At 39.4% G+C, this 18,026-nt stretch overlaps 1 protein-coding gene across 12 annotated transcripts in view; it reads left to right on the top strand.

The window, feature by feature from the left end:
• The window catches only part of BBX (BBX high mobility group box domain containing), a 273,335-nt gene that overhangs the window by 230,072 nt on the left and 25,237 nt on the right, over positions 1-18,026 (top strand). For all 12 annotated transcript variants that reach the window (XM_081797447.1, XM_081797437.1, XM_081797450.1 and 9 more), the window contains 3 exons: positions 6,572-7,580; positions 8,584-8,722; positions 12,222-12,370. In XM_081797447.1, coding sequence (XP_081653573.1) covers positions 6,572-7,580; positions 8,584-8,722; positions 12,222-12,370 — 1,297 coding nt within the window. The remainder of the gene's footprint in view (positions 1-6,571; positions 7,581-8,583; positions 8,723-12,221; positions 12,371-18,026) is intronic.

Genomic DNA, 18,026 nt, shown 5'->3' with positions numbered 1-18,026 from the left:
ATGTGCGTCCTGTAGAATCTCAGTTCCAGCATACTGGTTTTCATTTTTCTTTTGGGGATGAGTTGCCATTTCTTCCAGCACATCACTGTTGGGCCATTCTGACTATACAGAACAGTGAGAAACTTCAGGAAGGTTTCAGTTATCCGAACTAAAACTAAAATATTGGTGATTATTTTTCACTGTTGCTCTTGGGAAGCGTAAGTAAGGACAGTGTGAATGCGGGTCCTAATTAGCATTGTTTGTTTTTTTTTTTTTTTACAGACTTGTAAGGTAACTCTTTCTGGTATGAATCAGAATGGATTTTAGATTCCTCAGTTACCTCCGAGCTAATGAACCATTCAATTCGATACAGTTATCTGTGGAATGCCTTCTTTTTGAAAGGTACTAGGAGAGATCCTTGGAGGAGAATACAAAGGTGAACAGGATCAATTTTGTGCCCCCTGAGTTATAGTTACAAAAAATATATATATAGTGCCTGAGGGAATAGACAATAGATATCGAATATTTATGCCAGGCATTTGATTTAAAACATTAACATTCTGACTTCTTTGAATACAGCCGTGGGAATTTCATCCAGAAGGTGTCCTGCAGACGTTTTACATCCTCACTTTTAAAGAAGGTTATTGTTCAATTTAAAATAATAATAGAAGAATAAATTGTCATTTGCTAAGGCATATTCTGTTTCAAGGCTTGATTAACGACCAACCCTCTATTAAGGGCAACTTGACTAATTAATAACAGACATTAATTCTGTGCTTCCCACAATGCAGTTTTATTCACTTGAGTTCACACTGATTTATGTTCCTCTGTGTCCACTGTGTGCTAATCTGTATGCATGTCCATACATGTGAACAGAATGTAGTTTGTATGCACTTTCGTAAGTCTCACTGAGGTTAATTGATAAATGCACTCAAAAGTCAACGAAAGTAGATGTTTGTACCCAGTAGTAGAGCTGAGCTTAACTGTACGTTTAATAAGAGTAGCTTCGTGAAAGATAACTGATTTAAGATCTCGCATCTGATTTTGTTGTATATGTTTTTCCCCCCAATTACAGAATCATTCAACCCTAGAATGAAAAAAATTAGAGCAAGCTACTTAGTATACCAGGGCCATGGCGGCTACTAATGATACCCGTAGGACTAGTACTGTTGCTGCAAGTAGCTAATACCCATTCGCAAGGCCGCAGAGAGATGGTTGTCAGAATACGTTTCTTCTTGCTCTGTACCAGGCACTATTTCAAGTGCTGTGCATGTGCAGCTCATTGAACCTCACAGTGTTCCTAAGATGTTTTATAGATAGGGAAACTAAGGCACAGAAAGGTTTATAGAAAATGAGCAAATCGAGGCCAGAGTCAGTCTGCAGTCCCAGACAGTCTGGCTCCAGAATCCCTGCCTTCTGAAAGAGCTTCTCTAGATAGAGAATTTGCTCATATCTCAGAGTGATGGCATCTTCTAAGAGTTACTGTATCCATGGCTATTGCCAGGTTGTTTTATGTGGAAATACAGACTCTTAATTCCTAGAGACTTTTGAAAATTATTTCTGATAATAAAGTGTTTGAACTCCTAGAGGAGAATATAAAAACTGGGAGTTAAGGTCTCCCCCAAAAAGGTCCTTTTCAGATGTGCTATTCCAGAGTCTGTTCCAGTGGTTCATATCCCTGGTGGCTGCAGATTGCCTTTCCTGGGTGCCCATGTCCCCTTGATTTCCAGCTGGGTTCAGCCAGTGGGAGACTCTGATGGGAAAATACGGGCTGCGGGGGAGAGTGAGGCCGGTTTGTGCAGAGAAGGCGTGAGGAGGGCTGGGTGTAGAGCAAAGGTAACATCTCTTCCTTGTGCTCAGCTCCCTCCAGTTAGGCCCACCGTGGTTCCTTCTTCCCCTGGGGACCTACCCCCATTTGTTCCTGCTGTTGCCAACCCCTGGATTGCCTCACCAGCCTCCAGTTCTTTGTGACCTGTGTAACCAACCTATTCCCTGCATTAAAGTCCCTCTGCTAGATAGGCTTTAAGTTGTTTCTGTTTGCCTAATTAGACCCTGACTGGTATACAAGCCATTTTCATTTTCCATTTGGTATGGTTATAAAATAAGCTGAGCATGCTGTTGGCATACTGTATCGATTTCGGCAAGACTTTTGACACATGATCTTATGATGTCCTTGTGAACAAAATGGGGATAATTTAGACTGGATTATAAAACATTCTTTGATTACTGAAGTTCATTAATGTTCAAATAAACCTGATGAAAGGGCTCTCGAAGTCAGCCAGAAGGCTCTGTCCTTGGCCATTTCCTATTCAACATGACCAGAGATTTGGATGAAGACATAAAAGCAGCTTTATCAAATGTGTCCATAACATAGATGGAAAGTAATGTAATTCAGAGTTCGAAAGGATAAACTTTATAAGGAAAAATGGAAAATCTCACATCTATGTACAAAAAATATAGAAGAGGAGAGACCAAGCTTCCCAGCATATTATGTGGGTAAAGATATCCAGGCTTTTCATTGACCGCAACCCCAGTACAAGCCAGAAGTATGACCTTTTTTTTTTTTTTTTAAAGATTTATTTTATTTTAAAGATCTTATTTACTTATTTGTCAGTGAGAGCGTGCACTCAGACGGGGAGCGGCAGGCAGAGGGAGAAGCAGACTCCCCCCTGAGCAGAGAGCCCGATGCGGGACTCGATCCCAGGACCCCGGAATCATGACCTGAGCTGAAGGCAGCCACTTAACCAACTGAGCCACCCGGGCGTCCCAAGATTTATTTATTTTAGTGAGAGAGACAGAGAGGGCGTGCATGTGCATTCAGAGGGAAGGAGAGAAGCAAACTCCCCGCCGAGCACGGAGCCCAACTCAGGGCTCCATCTCAGAACCCTGAGCTCACGACCTGAGCCAAAACCAAGAGTCAAACACTTAACCTACTGTACCACCCAGGAGCCCTGACCTATTTTTTTTTTAAATGGGAGGGAAGAGATTGATCTTTGGGCCCCATTAGAAGATAAATGTGTCTCTATAAGCTGGCAGATTGTCACTTCTCATCTAGAGGCTTTCAGAAGACTAGGAACTTACTCTAAGAAAGATCCATGTTCCCCAGCCCTTGTGAAGCTTTTTATGTAAAGTTTTGTGTCTATACTTTCGCGTCACAGTGCAGCATGTACTGTTGCCCTTTTTCTCAGCCTTTGTTTGCTCATGTGGATTCGAGTCAAAGTGGGGCCTTGGGCAAGCACTGTGGTACTTGGTCCTGAATCCAGCTCATTTCAGTAAAGCCTGGTTCTTGCTTCAGGGCCCCAGTACTGCATATAGATAAGAGGGGGGGGTTCCAACTTTTGAAAGGTCAGGAGGACTTTATGTGTGATGGGCAGTTAAGAGAACTGGGACATTATACCAGGAGAAGAGACTTACGGGAACATAACATCTGTCTTCCAGGATTTGGAAGTCTGTCACATGAGAGAGCGGATTACTTGATGGGACTTCAGAGAACAGCTAGTACTGACAGAATGATAGTTTTTTCCTTAAAATGTTAAAGATTTCAGAGAGAACTGCCCTCTAATATGGTCACTGTCTTACTGCAAAAAGTTGTATAATTAAGTCTTGGAAATATTGTAGTAAAATGAATTTCTGCATGGGGAAGGATGTTAAATTAGGTAACCTAGAATGACACCCGGCTCTGAGACTCTGATTCGTGTTTGTTTTGGTTTTTGGTTCGTGAGATTTATGATTCGTAGTTTTTGACTCAGAGCTATTTGTTTTATTTTTATAGTTTTACTTCCAGCAATATAATTGTTTTTCTTATAATTTAGGATTAACATACTCTATTTGTGGGGGGAAAGAAACTTTTAAGAGCCCGAAACAAGGAAGTAAAGCATGACTAGTGCCTGGTGTAATTACCTCTACAAGAAATATTATGCTATTTCCTGGAATATGTCCCCAGAGTGAATGTCTGCATTTGTTCCATTTCATTCCTAGCTGTGGAATCCTGTCAGGGGTGATGAGGAGAATCATTTTGAAATATATTGAAGCAGAGAATGGAGTTTGCAAAGTATTATTAGGTTTGCTAAGATGAACCTATGCAAATACAAACTGTTGGCATCCACTATAAAAACCAATGCCCGTATGGGACACGGCTCCTGTAATGACTTATTAAAGGTCACCAGAGTGATAGTGGATGATAAAATTTACCTTGAGGATGCCTTTCAGGTCTTATTTCCAGAACTGGCATAGTCTCTGTCCCCGTGTGGGATAGTTATTCATGAAGGGCTGGGATAGTCGAGAAAGGAAAATAAAAATTATTTCAGAATTGATGCAAAAACAGCAACTTCTCCGATGAGAATAAAACATGCAGCGAAGATTAAATGTATCAGTGCTTCAGAATTAATGTAACATTTTTGCTTTGATCTTATGTCTGGTAAGGTTTACTAAAGGGAAGTTCTCCGTTTTCATAATTATTTGCTGAGGTCTGAAAATTAACTTACATGATTTTCCAAAAAGGATAGCTCCGTCATGAATCCATACTATTTCAGATCTTCCCTGTGAATGATCTGAAGGCCTGGGTGCTCTTGCCATTGTTCATTTTTTAAAAAACTTGCGTGATCTGCCTCCCTTCCCCCTTCTCCACTTTCTTCTCAGACTTACCAATTATAATTCTCACAGAAAGATTTGAAATGTATTGAAAGTACTAAGGGGACAAATGAGGTAAAAGAGGATCTGCTATTTAACTGAACATCTTATCTGTTTCAAAAATGAGTTATATGGATGTTAACATTTCTGATTAATTTGCCATTTGATAAACTGGTGATTTTTTTAAAAAAAGTATCAATTTCCTACTCTTGTGCTTGATTTGTGGGCTCAGAAAACCCAATACTCTTTTCCCTCTAAGTTGCTAGTACAAATCAGTTAAAATGAACAGTGGCTAAGAACTTCTGTGCTGCCCTTGGCCTAATAATCTTCATCGTCAGCCTCATGATGAATCCTCAGAGGTAGAGAGGGGAACTTACTGATCTTTGTAAATTCTTTTTTTTGGTTACATAAATTAACCCATTTATTATAGGCTAGCAGTGTTTCACATGGTAGAGCGTCTGCTGCTGGTCTTTCAGTTCCTTCAGACTAATGATGGCTGATGATGCTACTTTGGCGGCGTTGGTTGTATAGGTCGAGGCACATCAACTACCAGGTTCATGCAAGAACCACAGTGCCAGATCTCCACCTCTCATCTTTTCATCTTGATTTTGCCGCAGAAAGAGCAAGTGTACTGAGCATGCTGGCTTATTTCAATTTTCTTTACCATTTTCTTGAGGGAGGCAACAATAAGAGGTCCCATATTTACTGATCATTCCAACCTTCTTGGTGTATTTAACCATGTCCCCCACAAACTAAGTCTGACCCCAGAGGGTGATCTTTGTATCTTTAGGGTCCTGCATGGGGCTTGGCACTTGGGAGCCCTGCAGGGAATGTTTATGAATGAAAATCCAGGTATTGAAAATAAATTTTACAATAAGCTGCATTTTCCCCTTTCAGAAAATTGCTTTAGATTGAAGTTTTGAGGTACCTAGGAGCTGAATTAGGAAGATGGCAAGAGTTTTCTTTAAGGTCCTGTGTGTGAAATTTGGGGAGTTTAAAAACATAACCAAATTGCTGCCAGATGTGTTTTGGTATTCAGAATTTTTCAGATTTTAGGAAAATGATACAGTATATGCATCTTACACTGTGCAGTTAATTCCCCCAGAGCATAATGCAAATGCATGAAGATTCTGATGGCAAAAGCATATGAATAGTCCCATTATGTGTGATGAATTAAGACGTTAAGCAATTTCACATTAGTTCTGGTCAGAATTTGCAGGCGAGTAAGTTCAGATCAAGTCTGCCATCCAGTGAGTCTTTAAAAAAACAAAAAAGCAACCACCACCACTTAGTTTTAAGCACTTTTGCGATCCTCAGGTTATCTGTCAGCATCTGAGGCCTGTAACGTCTTTTTCATTAACCAAAACCTTCTGTAGTTATTTAATGAGTCATCTTCTCATTTCTAATTTCAACTGATAGGTAAAAAATGTTGCTGTTTTTCTCATTTCCCCAAGAAAAAAGAAAAGGCAAACATCTGAACAGCCTGGGAATCATTTGGTCAGTATTGCCATCAGTATACTGTCTCCTCTAGACCTCACAGAATCCTCTGAGACAACTATTCTTACCATCCTTTTTAGTTTACAAAGACAACGGAGGAGTGAGGGGTGAAATGTCTCATTCTAGACCACAAAGTAAGCATGTAGCAAAACTAAGACTCAAACTCCAGTCTTCCAACTCTGGAGTCCATCTTCCTTCTCCCAAATCGTGTTTTCACAGAAAAAGTTTCTGATGAAGCTGGAAAATGAGAATTCGAGTGTATTTTTGTCTAGAGTTTAATGAATATATCATAATGCCTAAAGCCTTGTATTAATTTGAGTCATTTACATTAGTTTGGCCTGATCATTGTCAAGTTTGTCTTGATTATTTTTTAAGAGGGATAGACTTTCAAAGTTTAAGCTAATTTCAAGTATAGAATAATAAGGCTATTTTTTGCTATTCTCCCACTTTTGTTTGAACCGTTTAGATGTGTCTGGCATCGGAGGGGGTTAAAATGGAGGACTCAAAGCTAATAAAGGCAAAAGAATCAGATGGTGGAAGAATTAAAGAATTGGAGAAGGGAAAGGAACAAAGAGAAATAAAAATGGAGAAAACAGATGAAGCCAGGCTACAGAAAGAAGCAGAATTTGAAAAATCAGCTAAGGAAAATGTCAGAGATTCTAAGGAGCTAAGAAATTTTGAGGAGCTGCGAATGGATGATATAATGGATATAAAAATGGAAGATCCCAAAGAAATTAAAAAGGAAGAACTAGAGGAAGATCAACAATGTAGTCACTTCCCTGATTTTTCTTATTCTGCCAGTAGCAAAATCATAATAAGCGATGTTCCCAGTAGAAAGGATCACATGTGCCATCCTCATGGAATTATGATCATTGAAGATCCCACAGCATTAAACAAACCAGAGAAGCTAAAAAAGAAAAAGAAGAAAAGCAAAACGGATCGACATGGAAATGATAAATCCACACCCAAGAAGACTTGCAAAAAGAGGCAGTCTTCAGAGTCAGACATCGAGAGTGTCATCTACACCATTGAAGCTGTTGCAAAGGGAGACTGGGGCATTGAGAAACTTGGAGAAAGCCCTCGCAAGAAGGTCCGCACATCCTCAAGTGGCAAGGGAAGCATTTTGGATGCCAAGCCACCAAAGAAAAAAGTGAAATCAAGAGAGAAGAAAATGTCAAAGGAGAAATCCTCAGACACCACCAAAGAGTCAAGACCTCCAGATTTCATTAGTATTTCTGCCAGCAAGAACATTTCTGGTGAGGTGCCAGAGGGTATAAAAGCAGAACCGTTGACCCCCACGGAGGAGGCATTACCACCCAGCCTGTCGGGACAGGCCAAGCCTGAGGAAAGTGACTGTCACAGAAAAATAGAGACTTGTGGCTCCCGGAAATCTGAGAGGTCTTGCAAAGGTGCTCTTTATAAAACCCTGGTGTCTGAAGGCATGCTCACCTCTCTGCGAGCTAATGTTGACAGAGGTAAGTGACTTCTGCAAAAATGAAAACACTATGGAAACCTAGCAATTTTCTCCTTTAAACTCATTGAGAATAACCACCATAAAGAACAGTATAGTATCAAAACAGTATTTTACATTTGTACAGTTCTTTATGGCTTATAGATCATATACATCTCTCATTTTACCTACACCATTGAGGAGACTTTGTATTCTTTGTATGGGTAGTTCTCAGGATATGTGTTCAAAATAATTCAAACCTTTTTTTTTTTTTTAACTGATATGGGCTGGCTTCTTGTTTTGAAGGATCAGCACTGTGTGGTTGGAGCTCTTAGTCTATTTTTAAAACTGATGGAAAGAATTCCCTGAATCAAGCAAATATATTTGGCAGAATGTTGACCTATAGGCTCCAAAAGCAAGTAACTTATCTAGCCCTCTCCATTAGGTACTCAAAACTATAATTGAAGTGAAGGGCTCTTTAAAACACTAAACCAGTTCATGTGTATACCTTTATTTCACAGAGTGTTTTTTATAAATTCATCTGTTTTAAAATATAGCATCTGGCTATGGGAACTACCTCTTGCCAAGCTTAATTCCAACTCAGAGATGTGTGACTAATGGGTCTAATAAGGCCTGAATGAAGATCTTTGAGAGTACATAGTTCTCCAGGGATATCATTCCAATAAAGTCCTGGGGAAATTAAAATTAATAATGCCCACCAGCAAAGGGCTTCTACACCTTAGTCTGATTCTCTAATGGAAAAGCTGGTAGGAGTTAGTCTGTCTCTGGAGTCACACAGTACACACACCACCTGTTGCGTTATGACAAGACAACTGATCTCAGAGGCTATACACTGTTTTGCATGTTGTATTATTGAAGGTGGTCCATCGTGAACCACTTAGAGGACTCTGAAATTGAAACGGTTATAAGTAGCATCATGCAAATGATACCTGGGGGGTCAACAAATCACTTGCGAGGCAACCTCATCCCAGTATACCAACTGCATTCTTTCTCTTAAATTTCCTTAGGGAAACGAAGCTCAGGAAAAGGAAACTCCTCTGACCATGAAGGGTGTTGGAATGAAGAAAGCTGGACGTTTAACCAGAGTGGGACCAGTGGGAGCAAGAAGTTCAAGAAGACAAAGCCAAAGGAAGATTCTCTCCTTGGGTAAGTGCCTGTGAACACATCAGCACGCTGCATAGACCCCAAGTGTAAACAGAAATCACTAACCGCTTCTTCTTGAGTATTCATTCAGCACTTACTACAGTCTTCGTGAGCACAATAAGAGAATAGAAATCTAGTGTGTCACATGTTCCTGCTGGCAACGTGGTTGTGTGAGTGACACTGTCATTCACATTTTAGGTCTAGTATAATGTATGTAGATTTTGGATGTAGGCCTGAGTGTGAATTGAGGCCCACCATGTATTAGTGGTGTGACATTATAAATCCTTTAATATTGCCAGGACACATTTTCCCATCTAAGGTTTACAATGGATATTCTATAAACATATTTACATTTTGCCTGTTTACTTACTGTACATATTTTATTTAATATTTCTAAAGGTTACGTACATATGTTTATAAAAAAAGACGACAGCTCAAAAAATGTAAGGTAAATAAAATTACGTTTCTACCTCTAACCTTTTTGGTTTAAACCATGTTCTATTGCTGTAAGATAAAAATGTTAGATTGACTATTCTTCTGCTACGGAGAATATTCAGTAATTATTTACGTGTTGAAAAGCAGTATCAAGCAATAACATACATCAAGATAAAATCATTAAGGATTACTTCATTTTTAATGTTATTCCAAAGATTCTTAATACTAATCTTAATATAGGGGCGCCTGGGTGGCTCAGTTGGTTAAGCGACTGCCTTCGGCTCGGGTCATGATCCTGGAGTCCCGGGATCGAGTCCCGCATCGGGCTCCCTGCTCGGCGGGGAGTCTGCTTCTCCCTCTGACCCTCTCATGTGCTCTCTCTCTCTTTCATTCTCTCTCTTTCAAATAAATAAATAAAATCTTAAAAAAAAAAAAATACTAATCTTAATATAAAACATTTTGTTAGGAGATTCAGTACTTTATATTGGTGAGGGACGCCTCTGCATATTCAGTAGTACTATTTTAAAAATCCTTCAAGATTTCTTATTAGCCCAATTTGAAAAGAATACATTGAATAGAAATAAGTACATTTTTATATTTTCCATATTTTTTCATGAGTGTGTTTAAAGGTATGCAAATTCCATGCATTGGGAGTATTGTATTTGGTTTATTCATAAATATTTGCATTTCTGTTAGTGGAATAATATTTTTTTTTTCCTCAGAAGTTACAGTGCTTTAAAATCTGGTTAATTCTAAGGCTCTAGTAGTAGGAGAGTGGAAATTATTTCTCATATTGTGAAATTCCTCAGGATTATTTATTTTAAGGTGATATTTTTATAACTTTTATGTATTTCCTCTCTAATATTTTAAATGTCCAGAGCAGTTCACATTAGTTTTGCCTACACTATGCTTAAACAATGACATAAAAATTCTTATATTCAGTATTGTCAAATGGTATTTTCAAATGCAGGATTTCCTAAAAAAAAATGTGACCACTGAGTTCAGGACCAATGCTCTATATCTTCTGGAACTACCAGTGCCCTGTGGGTCTAGTTGCAGAGAGGAGCAGGTCTCACTGCAGACATTGTGAAGTCCTGGGGGAATAAAGCAGGCATTAAGACTCTCCAGCCGAAAGGTTTCTGATGCTTCCATTAGAAAGGGTTTACACTGTGAGAGAGGTGTTTCCTCCAGTCTTCTTTGGGAACAAGAAAAGTGAAACAATCTTTTGAAAATCTGTGTCTGAAAAGAGATTGGTGTGTGGGTTGTTTTTGTTTCAATCATTTCTAAGGAAGGCACATGTATGTAACTGGGAGTGTGGTTTTTCTGCAGGCTCTAATCAACAGTAAACCTCTGGTCTTTGCTGTTCCACCCCCCCCCGCCCCGCCCCTTCATACAGGCCTGTCAGAATTAGACTATCTGGGTCTGCTTTGTTTAGAACACGCCAACATAGTGGATGAGCAGTGAGAAATGCCAGTTCCTATCAGTATTCTCTGAGATTTCTAAATGAGCATGTTAACCCCTTTATCACAGAAAATGTGCTATTTGTAGCCAAGAAAAATTCACTGAGTATGGCAGTTCTAATCTTACAGTCCTCCGCAAGAAAAACATAGATCATTATTCTAGGTGAAAAAAGAAAAGGAAAAAAAACCCCAAGGGATCTTACGAGTTTTAGCTCACATTTTCCTAATTCTCTTTGGTTTTTCAGATTATCTGAGAAATTCACAAATTATAGATCCCTTCTGATAGTATCTGGTTACTGTCTGATTTTCCATTGGTATAAATGTCTTTGAACTGGGTGGAAAAGGATTTTGTTAATGCCGGAGCGTCACCCGCAGCTGCCATCCTCCCTGCTTTGATAGAACTGGCCCTTTTTCCATTGACCATTCTGATGGTCTTCAGACTATCTTGTCTCTGCTGCCCAACTCTTGTATATTCCTCCAAACAGAACAGTTTTAGGTGGACACACCTCAAGTACAACCCCTACGTAGCAGCTCAACACATGAGCCATTAGCTTCTTGTACGTTCACTCAAGGCTGCTCTCTTCCCAGAATGCCTTCCATTTTGCATCCAGGACGCACAGCCATTCTGCTGTAGCTTCTCCCATCTGTTTGGGTTTCATCTTCGTTAATAAGTCTCAGCAAGGAGCCAGCAGGCATGCTGCCATGGCTGGGGGGGGGCCTTAGAGACAGTCAGAAGCAGCCCAAGGATTTCCCAGCTTTGCTGGTGCCATTTCTGAAGTCATCCGTGGTTTGTGTTAAAGCACATCTGTCTCTCCACCAGCATGTTCATTGAAAACTGGCTTTCCTTGTCATTGAGTGCTTTATCATCATCCCGGTCAACTCTCCGGAATTTTTCTGATATTCAGAGTTTTTGTTTGTGTTTTCTTTGTGTGTTGGATGTGTTTTAATCAAGTACTAGTCAATAAATATTTTCTTTTTTTTTTAAAGATTTATTTATTTATTTGACAGAGAGAGAGATAGCCAGAGCAGGAACACAAGCAGGGGGAGTGAGAGAGGGGGAAACAGGCTTCCTGCAGAGCAGGGAGCCCGTTGCGGGGCTCGATCCCAGGACCCCGGGATCATGACCTGAGCCGAAGGCAGACGCTTAACGACTGAGCCACCCAGGCGCCCCTCAATAAGTATTTTCTTAAAAGAAGAAGTACCAATCTATACCCTATTGCCAATAAGCTTGCCAATATAGATAATATATACGAATCTTTAGAATGAGAAACTTGTCTGGATGGAATATGCATTGTATTGAATTTAATGAAAAATGTCCATGCCAATGGAGGTAACTTCAAAAATATTCTTATATTTTAAATAATGTTTCTGCTTTTCTAAGGCAATAAGATAACCTTTCATGGGAATTGACCGAGAAAGCTGTGCTGATAAATCTTCTCAAGCATTTCTGAACAGATGTTTTTGTCCTTTCACAGAATTTATGAACAGTGCCCTAATTCTTGGGGACCCTGTTTTCTAGTGGAATATCTTAAAATCTATCTTGTATCATTTTCTGTTTAAATATTTATGTCATGTGCTGATCGATGCCATCCCCCTTCTCTTATTAGCTCAGCAAAGCTGGATGAAGAATTTGAAAAAAAATTCAACAGCCTCCCTCAATATAGTCCTGTTACATTTGACCGGAAATGCGTACCTGTCCCAAGGAAAAAGAAGAAGACTGGAAACATGTCCTCAGAACCGACTAAAACCAGCAAAGGTTAGATGTGTGCTATGCCTCCTGCCGAGAGGCCGGTATCTCACTGCTCTTCGGTGCTTCTGCAACTCCCTCTAGATACGTAATTGGATTTAGACTGAGGCAGTGAGGCAGTAACCAGTTGGAATTTTAGCTTGCTTTCCAGAATTATTAGTTTGGTTCCTGCCTCACTTCTCGCTCTCTTCTTTCCCTCCTAATCCTCCTCAGCCTCTGTTCTCTGCCATCTCAGCCTGCACATTGGCCCTGAAAGGTGTAGCTAAGTGTTACACGTGGTCTTCGGCTTTCTGCTCTCCAGAGTTCTGACTTGGAGATGTGGCGCTTTTCATGAGCAGAAACTGCTGGCCAAGCCTAATTCCTCTGTTCACTGTGTCTGTGACAGGTTCGACTCTGGGACTGTGAAATCCTTCTATGTGCCTAATCAGAGAACTCCATTCTTTACCAGCAGTCTGAACCAAATGAAAATAAAGCCAAATGCAAATAATCCTCTAGCAATACATTGAAAGTGGTTTTGTTAAGTTTAGAAAAATATTATTTGAGCATGTTCATTTTGCAGAATATCAGATTCTTCCCTGTGGGTATCAGGGAAGCTTTCAAAATTATCTGCATGACTTGGGTGGGTATCAGCATTCATCAAGGGCAACACTGTTGTTCAGAGGGGGGTTTTGAAGAATGTGAGACCACCATTATATTGTCGGGTGGGGGCTTGGGTTCTAAGCACCAGAGCCTGCTCAGGACATTCAAGCACAATAAAGGATTGTCCTCCCCAAAATGACGGCACTGCTCTTATGGAGAACTTGTCTTCTGCTTTTACTTAGGTCTCAAGATTGGTGGGGAAATGTACCTCTAGTTTTCCATACAGATGTTGAAAAACTTCATTCTCTTAGTCTCCTGTAAGGACAGTGAATGGAGAGATGAAGAATTTGTGTGTCCGAGTTTCTGTTGCTTGCAGGATTTGATGGAAGAGTTTTTTTAATTACCCTGCAAAAGTGGCTGCCTGTTACCTGTTACCAAATCAGACCCTTTTTTGGTGTGTTTTAGATAGATGGATAGGTGGATAGATATAATATGATACATATCTTTGCATAAATCTTGCTAAATTCTAGCATTCATAGATAATGATCAGAGATAAATATTAATGAGCAGACACAATTTTATGGATTTAGAGGGACTATATAAGGTCTAGGAAAAATTATGGTTTCTTTGAAGAAAGTTAAACTTTTCTCCCTCGAGACCAGAAACCTTTGCACACTGGAGTTGACACAACCGAGGAGGGTCGCTTTGAGATCTGTATCTCAAGATAGATCTGTGTAGCTGAAGAAAATTCCCCCTTCCTGATTAAAGGCGGAGAGGAACGTAAAAGTGATTTCAGAATTAGCTTGGTTTTCCTCTGTGTTCAATAAAAACAAGTCTAGTGAATAAAGAACTAAAAAAGAAATGTTGCATCACCAAGTTTGCTCATCTGGGAAAATAAAATAGGGTTGTATCGAGATCTTCCAAGATAAGTAGGAAAGAAATAAAGTAGCCTTGCTGACAGGTAGGTAGCTGAGCACTGTAATGGATTACCAAATGAAATGACAGTCTTTGTGCCCTGGAGACATCTAGGAATATGCAGAGTAGTCCGTGAGCCCAAAGATGCCCGGCTACCTTGAGCTCCCATAATTCTTGGATTTAAAGTTGCTGATAAATACCTGACAAGCCAATAAAATGGAACTTAATTGATTGATGTGCAAGATAGTATTCTCTTCCTCCACTCCCGGTAGTTTGAGACATTCATTTTCGAGCCCTGAAATTGGCCAAATTATCTATCAGAGAATGTAACAATAGATTTATTTTTGTAAAGCTATAAAACCCTGAGTTAGGATCTATTTTCATGAGACCTTCTCTTGGGTCTTAGTTATCTGTTACATATTTTTCCTCTCCCAGCTGAGATTAACAGTATTTCTTTTGATGTGAAATAGCTTTTTGGAGTTTTGGATTATACCTCATACAGTATCCTCTTAACTCTTCTGTCATGCCTCTCAAGCCACTGAGCCATTGGGTCCTTACGGCCTATCAGTAATTACGTAGGTAGGAGTCTTTCAAGACTAGATTTTGCACTGCATTCTGACTCATGGAGCAAAATGCAGTTAGAATAAAGCAGAAACTAAATAATACATTCTCTTTTTAGCAGACTAAAGAAATAGTATTTGTAACTAATTGTAATTTGTCATTAGCAGCACCAGTGTACTATCCTACAAGTTATTAATGAAATTATCATACCAGCTGTGCTGTAATTGCCTGATCCTCAGAGGATAGAGAAGATTGTTTTCTTAACCATCTGAGCCACCCAGGCGCCCCAAGACGATTGTTTTCTTAGACTCTAGACTCTTTACACCTTTGCATAATGAATTGTTCAAAGCAAAAACTGTGTATAAGATCATTAGTTTATTAACAAAAGAGCATGTGTCCATAGGAAACCTCATTTCTCCTCCAACAATTTGGTATTTTATCTATAGTTTCTCCTGTGTTTATCGTTCAACAATTACTATATTTTTCCCTGCCTTATACTGTGGACTTTTTTTAGCTACTCCAGGTTATATAAAATGTATAGAGTTTTTCTGTAATGCTGTCTAGAGGAAATGGTTTTGTATGCATTTATATAGTTCTAGATCTCAACAACATAGTATCTGCTGGGCTTTACACTTCTGCTTTCCCAGTGGCCTCCTTATTTATATCTCTATTTCCAAGGAGTCTCTTCCTCTTGTCCAGTGTCCCCTCCACTATCTCTGCCCTGTCCTTCAGGTCTGTATAATGGGTCTTGTCAGAAACTCTACAACAAAAATGGATGAAAATAACTAAATGCCGCCCTCCTCTGACTGGGCTCAAGCTGCATTATAGGAGGCAGAGTTCGATGACTCAGGAAAAGAATTTCCTTTGCTTCTAAGAACAAATTACCTAGTAAATTGTAATCCATCTAACTTCTGGGGCCGTTCAGCTGAGGCAGCCCATGCCTGCATGTTTTCTGGTTTATCTCTCATAGTTACTTGTATATATTCAAATGAAGGCTTTAAATTATAAGTCTAAATCTAACTGTAACTTAAAAGATAGGTTTTGACACATTATTTTAAGTATATTGTTAATGTATGAAGCACTTTTTACAAAAGTATCAGAAGTCAGAGTGCTCTACAGAATAGTAATTTTCAGACAAAGTAGGGTCATGGAGAAAAAGTTAATTGAGTTCAACTTAGAGTGTTTAAATTATGTCCCAGCTTGACCCTTGACTTCACTTCTCCTTCTGTATCTCTTCAGTCTTCTCACATTGTTCCTTAGCCTGTTATCAGACATGCTGGTGGTCCTCATTTTTCTTCCAATCCATGCTTATATTTTAAGACTGGAATTCCCAATGATTAAGGATTTGAGATTTTAAAAAATCGCAATGGTAATAAAAGAAGCAGGTTTACAAAATTAAAGGCTGAGGACAGAATCCCGTTTGGGATTCAGCCAAACTGAGGATACTTTCAGTGTTAGAGGACCAAGAGCTAATGTCAGCCTGACTAGCCCTTCATATCAGGGAGTTATAGCTTCCAGTTTAGGCAGAACTCTGTATTTTGCCCTGTTAACTGTTTGAGCATCTTCATCGCCACCAAATATTTTCAGGACCGTGGTGACAGCACATTTGCAGATATAAAAGGTATACTACCTGATGTCATCCTGAATCCCTTAACAAGGCATTCATGTCCAGCCCAGTGAGGTAGTTCTTGCCCCTCAGGGAATCCGAACTTGATTGTGGCGGGTTTACTCAGGCTTCTGGTCAGCTGGGAGCACTTTGCTATAAATTCTCACAAAGGAACTTATTGTTTCATTGGTTATTTATTATTTATGTATCTATTACAAAAATGACAGCCTAGTTTTAGAATAAAACTTCTGCTCTTTTTATAGCTTAGAAACATGAAACCATAGAACCTGGTCCTACGCCACCACTATTCGCGTGACGCATAACCTTTATTCCCTGCAACAGTTCTATAGAACAAGGTTCACTTAATTCATCTTACCTGCGGATCTTGAGAAATGATCACCCCAGGCTAATACTGAAGTGGCGTCTGTATCATGATAGCCCCTTACCCGCAAAATGTCCATTTTTTAGCAAACCATGAGTAACATTAATGTTTTGGAAAGGTTATTGTTAATGTCTCTCTGGTAGCCCTCTTACCTTCTCACATTGGGGTTTTCCATTTTCTCCTCAGCTGTGAAGTTAGGTGCAAAGGAGACAGATATCATCACCATACAGGCTATCCTCCCCAAAAGTAAAGCCACTCCTCAGCTAGTTTCCATGCCAGCAACATGTGATTTTTGTCTTAAGGAATTAGAAGCTAACTCAAACACTCTTTTAAGAAATTTGGTAGGGAGATTAAGAAAGAGATGGGATCAGAACATGACCTAGTAGTTTAGTGAAAGACTTGCAGTTTTTTTTTAAGGTAATCTCTACCCGCAACATGGGACTGGAACTCACGACCCCAAGACCAGGAGTTGCGAGCTCTACCGACTGAGCCCGCCAGGCGCCCTCCATTGCATTTTTTTGCTTTCTGAACCATTCCTTCTAAAACTCTTCCGCTTTTCACTTCCTACCTTCTTTTCCCTCCATGTATGTTTCTGAGTTAATATAATTAACTAAGGAAAAAATGGTAGCGAATTTCCTTGTATGTGCTGTTTATTACAAATTTTGACTTTATTTTCCTTTAGACAAAATATCACACATATGTACCATAGTGGTGAACAGAAGTCAAATTGTTCATTTCTTGACTCTGAAATTGCTGCTTCTCAGTGACTGCAATTATATCTGGTCTATTACTCCTTTAAGTTTGTCACTTTCTTCTTTATCTGAAGTTTTGTTTTATAGCTATAGTTTGGGGGATGTCTAGGAGCAAGGAGGTTTAAAAATAAAAGTTTTCAGAAGCTCCTCTATGTACTAAATCACTCTGGATGTTCTTTTCTCATGTTAAAATTGACAACCTCTATCTTTAGCTTTGTCCTTAAATTGTACTTTTCAGATTTCGCTGAGTGTGTTTGGGTCTGAAAATATGTATCTTTTGCTTCTTTCCTAACCCATCTCATCAATCCTTATGGTCCTAAGAGGTCTCAGAATTATTTTTCTGCATTCTTCCACTTCTCTTTTCCATGACTGCCTGTGTCTCATTCATGTGCTCCAGCCCTGAGTTTCCCCAGTTGTCTAAAATACGTAGGAGGCAATGATTGTAAATGGATGATAGAGAATACCTGTGATATTAATGTAGTACGTACACACAATATATATTTTTTGTATTTGTTAAATTTATTTTCTTTCCCTTGTTGCTCACTTCCCCGCCCTCCCCCCCCCAAAAAAGTCAACAAGGCATTTTCTATTTCTATTTCAAACCACCACCAGCTAATCCAGAAGTATTTGCTTTTGGTTATTTAAAAGGATGGCTTGGTGTAGTCATCAAAAAACACTGGCACAACCTTCTGTTATCAGTAATAATAGCTACAGATGTCATTTCTTGAGCTCTTACTTTGTGCCAACCAGTGGTTTAAGAACTTTGTTCATGCAGCAAATACTGTTCAGAACCAATCATCTGCTAAACACCATTCCAGCATGTAGAATATATCTGTGAATGAAAACAAAGAACCCTGCTGCCATGGTGGT

Source organism: Leptonychotes weddellii, chromosome 1, assembly GCF_054177405.1.
Source record: "Leptonychotes weddellii isolate Sample4059 chromosome 1, ASM5417740v2, whole genome shotgun sequence".
NCBI classification, from domain to species: domain Eukaryota; kingdom Metazoa; phylum Chordata; class Mammalia; order Carnivora; family Phocidae; genus Leptonychotes; species Leptonychotes weddellii.
Note: the sequence above shows the minus strand (reverse complement) of the source record. Positions and strands in the feature narration are given on the sequence as shown.